General features: G+C 38.9%; 1 protein-coding gene across 1 annotated transcript; it reads right to left on the bottom strand.

Moving 5' to 3' along the window:
- Positions 1–707: 707 nt before the first annotated feature.
- On the bottom strand, positions 708–4,460 carry LOC104953385 (epidermal growth factor receptor-like). Its single transcript, XM_010780325.1, has 8 exons — positions 4,320–4,460; positions 3,813–3,939; positions 3,622–3,695; positions 3,447–3,534; positions 2,821–3,020; positions 2,525–2,657; positions 2,033–2,123; positions 708–1,433 (listed from the first exon to the last, which is right to left on the bottom strand). Exons 1-8 carry the CDS (start codon positions 4,444–4,446, stop codon positions 1,272–1,274), a joined length of 1,002 nt encoding a protein of 333 aa, XP_010778627.1. The 5' UTR covers positions 4,447–4,460; the 3' UTR covers positions 708–1,271.
- Positions 4,461–4,925: the final 465 nt, after the last annotated feature.

Raw genomic sequence — 4,925 nt, 5'->3', positions numbered from 1 at the left:
CTGACCAAACGTCGCTCCTGGACGATTATGGAGTGAGAGTGTTTTGATTGAGACCACACAAAGGTTCGCAACAGACTCACAAATGTGAGAGTGGAAAAACTGGTTGGCATTCGGGCAAATCTAAGGTAAGCCTGACACAGAGCCATCCTCAACAAGACTGGACAGTGACACTGAAGAGGAAGACTCAGAGTTGGATGTTGATGAGGCCCAGGAAGAGCCTGTTGACTGAAAGGGTTTAGCAAAAATGCAGAGGATTGCTTGAAGGAAGATCTGCATGTTTAATGGGACTTTTTGGAGGGAGAAGGGCTCTTTTCATTTAACATTTTGAATGGGACTTTGTGGGGATTTTTGGATGGGGGTGCATTTCTGTTCATTTTTTAATGAGTGGGTTTGGGGGGATGAGTAATATTTAACTCAACATTCCTGTTTTTGTTCAATGAAACAAATAGTTGTTCAATAAAATAATTAAAACTTGTTCTGTTCTACTTCAAAAAATAAATAATAATCTGTTGAAATGTCATGTTTTTTGTTTAATTTTGTATCGAATATTTCCAAAATTCCCCAGCTTAACTTCCCATGTAAACTTTCCGGGAATTTACCGGAAATGTTTTGCCCCTTTGCAACCCTAGTAGGGTCACTCGTGCATCTAAGGGTTAAATGTAGTGCAATTTTGTATTTATAAAACACTACACTAGTCAAAACACAAGTTGTGTAAATCTTCGTCATATTTTACTTGATAAAAGGTTGCACAATATGGTTACAGAAGTCAATCAACACAGGTTTGGTTGAAACAATATCCAAGATAACCATTAACAACACCACCATGGCTGAAAGTTGATAGTCAGTGAACATAACATCTGCTTTCTGTAAAAGTTAGTTTTGTTCTGTTATATGGTGCAGTGCAGACCTCTATCCATTGCAAACAAATGGAAACCAACGATAACAGCATATAGAAAGCTATACAATTATGATATGCTTTGGAAAAAGAGCTTAAGTAATACATGTAATGATGTGTAAAATGTTAAATAAATGGGAAAACTAGAAAATGTACTATAATCTTCATTAACTTCCCCTCCTAAATACTAAATTTCATCACTAATCTCAGCAAAAATGTCTTGATATTAGGAGCCAATTTCTCTACAATTTGTGCCAGCAGCACCACAGCTGACCCTTCTGGATCGGATTAAGTTACTGCATCAACATTACGACAGACAAATGTTTGCAACACAGAGAAATGCAGTGCCAGTTCTCATCTGGGCTGCAGGAAGTCGTTACCCCTGAGTGCAGTTTTTGTGGCAGAGCCTGCACACTTTCATCTCGTCTGCATATTTCCACACCAGCATGTCGTCCTCCCCTGGCACGCCTTGTGGACACCGGGGAACACAGAACAGGCCATCCTGGTAGTTGGCACACTTAGTACAGTTTCCAGATCCCTGAAAGACAAAGAGAAACATTGAGATGTTTACAACTCCCTTGAGGAGAGGAGTAAATATTATGTAAACTGCCCTGTCTCATAATAATAATTTCTCAAAGCTAGATGCGCACATCTTCCTCATAAAGATGCAACTGTTTGACAATAAAAACCCACCCAGAATTTGTGGACTTACTTTATGCAAGCACAACATTGTTGCAGCAAAGCAATACTTTTCTTTCAAACGGTCTACTTCTCTTGTCAATAATAAAACCCTACATTCCCTATAGTTATTTGCAACCAACCCAAAAAGGGGTTGGAACTTGTTTTCAGTCAAAGAAAAGATTATGGGCATTCAGAAGTAGACTGTGCTCCAGCTAGATCAAACAGCCACACCCCTCATCCCAAACACAACACGTCTTGTGGCTGCACTGCATTATGGTCTAATAAAGCTGCTGTTGATTGAGAAACATTCTGCCATGCTACGTAATTATTAATTTGTGGTTCTCTTTGAATCTGGGCGACTGACATTTACTGAGGACATTTGAGATGAATAGATAATGTTCGCCAAACTTTTCCACAGTAAAGTTTCTGCATAATGTTCAGTTGTGTCAAACGTACCGGAGTACTGCAGGTCGCGCTCCCATTCATGCGATGACACTCAGGGTGACACTCGATGCAGGTTTTATTCACCGCAGTCTCTCGCGGCTCTCTGCAAAAACAAAAACAAAGCTGACACACTCTCCCCACTGGCACGCCTCGTTTTAAGTTACATGTAATCCCTTCTTTGAGGGCACAAGTTAAATTGTAAGCATGTCAAGATTACATGTTTGACAGAGATCTGCAAAAATCAACAGATTTGAGTAAATGTGCCATTTCAGCTACAGTGTTTGTCTTCTGGAGGTTTAATTTAAAATACCTTGGATCGTATTTGCTCTTTGAAATTGATTCAATAACAAATCCCCAGTGTCTAGTCTGGAAATGCTTGTTGTATGAAAATGGACTTTGAAGGAGTTAACTGTAAAGTGCACGGATCTGATGTTCAGACGGTTTGTTTGTCTAACGTAAGAAACTCTGCATTTCAGAGCTTAAAAAGGCATTAAACTCCCTTACCCCTCCAGGATGTTGCAGGAGTCAACACAGCTCCCAGCTCGGTTGTAATCTCGACAGGCAAAACACATGTCAGGGCCGGGACCCCAGCAGCCGTCCGCGGTACACTTCCTGTCGCAAATGTTGTTCAACAGGGCTGAAAACAAACAAACAATCTCAAGGATCTTTCCCGTATGATTACCCAATTTTGTGATTAGACTTCATTAATTGAATCTGGTTGGTGCATTGCGTAATCAGAAGTTACACATCAACGAAGAGGATCTGGCTGAATTTGTTGTGGGAAACCAATTTCAATTTACCACATGTGGCAGCATCAGCATCTTCCTCTATGGTGGCAGTCTGTCTTTCTGATTTGAAGAGCCTCTTCCAGTGGCTTTTCTTGGTGTAGCACAGGTTTCGGTTCTTATAGATGACCACGTCTCCATCGCTGATTTCTTTGAGGGAACGAAGGCCCAAGTGGTTGATAGTGAGCTGAGCTATCATCAAACTACGGCTACCACTACCAAGGATAAAATAGTGGAGCAGGAAGAGGAGAAGGAAAAAAAGGAAAGATTTTACGACAGCCTTGAAAAATTCCAATTGAAATTCAAAAGCTTTTATTTTCATTGTACAGAATACAATGAGATTTATAGTCACTGCTCCAGCGAGTGCTTTGAAAACAGACATATTAAAACACAGATTAAAAGGTCTGACAGTTTCGACCAGCAAGTAGTGCACACAGCTTCGGATGGTCATGTAGATGACCAGGATTAATAAATAAATAATAATAATTACAGTGAATACATAGAGACAGACCATGATTATTGCACAGTGGGGATATGGGGAGTTATTTTTGTGTGTTTAATGTCCTAATACTCAACGCTTGATTCATTTCTGGTGATCTAAAGGTTGTGAATCTACAGGGGGATCTTTACAAGGAACATACCGTTTAGTTCTTCCTCGAACGATCTCCAAATTCTCAAAAGGACTGAGTGAGCTCATGCTATCTGGCCACGTTTGGATCAACAAGTATCCTGAAGCAACACATATATCGTTAATTGTTAAACGGTTTCATGTGTATTTAAGGTGTGATGCATTACTCATTCCTTATGTAGTCTTACCAGTTATTTCCTTGACCGTCTTAAACACTTCAAGCTGGGAAAGCTCCATCTTTGGTGTGTTGGTAAATGGGTCCCTACAAATAATGATAATGTACATGTTTTACATCATTGTTAAAGGTAAAAGGTAATTTATTGCAGTTGATATAGTTGGCATACACAGGCTGTAACACTGTTTACTGTCCTTAACTTACCCATGAATTGTTGTGTAGATGATAGCAATGTTGCCATTGATTTTCGTGCAGTTTTTAAATGAGTCAATGTTGGTGGCATTGATAGAAATGATGTGAGTCAGGTTTCCTATTCCAAGTCCATTACACACTGTAAACAATAAGAAAAACAACATCAGTTAAGAAACTTTTTAAGAGCTCTTGACTTTACTCTCATTTTGGTATTAGGTTAAACCAAACTGAGCATGGCATTTTAGACAAACTGTGTTGGAAAAACTAGTAGATTTCAGAACCTTAACTTCACTACAAGAATCAATATAATGATATAAAGTAAAAGTACAAATTATTGAAAGCAAATTGTAAAGTATCACAACTAAAAGTCCATTCATTATAGCAGCAGTGTGTTTCTTAAAGTTGTATATAAGTATGTATTGGATCATAGCTAGTGTTTCAGTAATATGAAAGTTTCATTATTGTAGTTGGTGCCTCAAAAATGTCCCCAGGTTGCAGAGTGATAGTTTGAGCCCCCACCTTTTGGGCACAGTCCATCACATTTGGCGCACCTCCTGATTCCTCCCTCGTCCACCTCGTATGTGTTAGCACTGCACGTCCGGACACACGATCCATGATCCGTTACAACATAGTTATCTGGAATCATTCCAAAACACAAGCTGTTGACTTCATAACCATTTTATATTTAATGTTTATAGTATGAATGACATCAAAACCAATCCTCTCTCGCGCAAGTTTGTATCAAAAGCACAACTATAGGTACATAATAATGCTGGGCCTTACAGTAAACACTGAGTAACACTAGGACAGACCTGTGTAAGTTAAACTGAGAAAGAACAGTTGTTGCATTAACACGCCCCGAAACTTAATCATTTTCTTTTTCGTGTTTCTAAAGTTTATAATTAAACTTGGACAAAGTGTAACCCTGGGCCCTTGTTCAGCATACCACAATGTGAAAGAGCTCATAATCATGCATGGTGTGTTTCATACTGCCTAGTGAAGTCTACTAGTTTGACTTTGATTGAATGACTGTCAAGAAAACATCTATAGCAATGATGTTATATCACTGTATAGTAGGTTTAAGTAATGTATTAGCAATCGTGGCTAAAAATACAAAACAAAAAT

This window comes from Notothenia coriiceps, unplaced genomic scaffold (assembly GCF_000735185.1).
Source record: "Notothenia coriiceps isolate Sejong01 unplaced genomic scaffold, NC01 NC01_scaffold00021613, whole genome shotgun sequence".
Classification (NCBI taxonomy): domain Eukaryota; kingdom Metazoa; phylum Chordata; class Actinopteri; order Perciformes; family Nototheniidae; genus Notothenia; species Notothenia coriiceps.
Note: the sequence above shows the minus strand (reverse complement) of the source record. Positions and strands in the feature narration are given on the sequence as shown.

Coding starts and splice junctions, on each gene's coding strand:
- LOC104953385 (XM_010780325.1), bottom strand. CDS start 4,446: ATGATTCCAGATAACTATGTTGTAACGGATCATGGATCGTGTGTCCGG. Junction 3,021..3,446: donor GTTCGAGGAAGAACTAAACG/GTATGTTCCTTG, acceptor TATCCTTGGTAG/TGGTAGCCGTAGTTTGATGA. Junction 2,124..2,524: donor TCCTGCAACATCCTGGAGGG/GTAAGGGAGTTT, acceptor TTGTTTTTGCAG/AGAGCCGCGAGAGACTGCGG.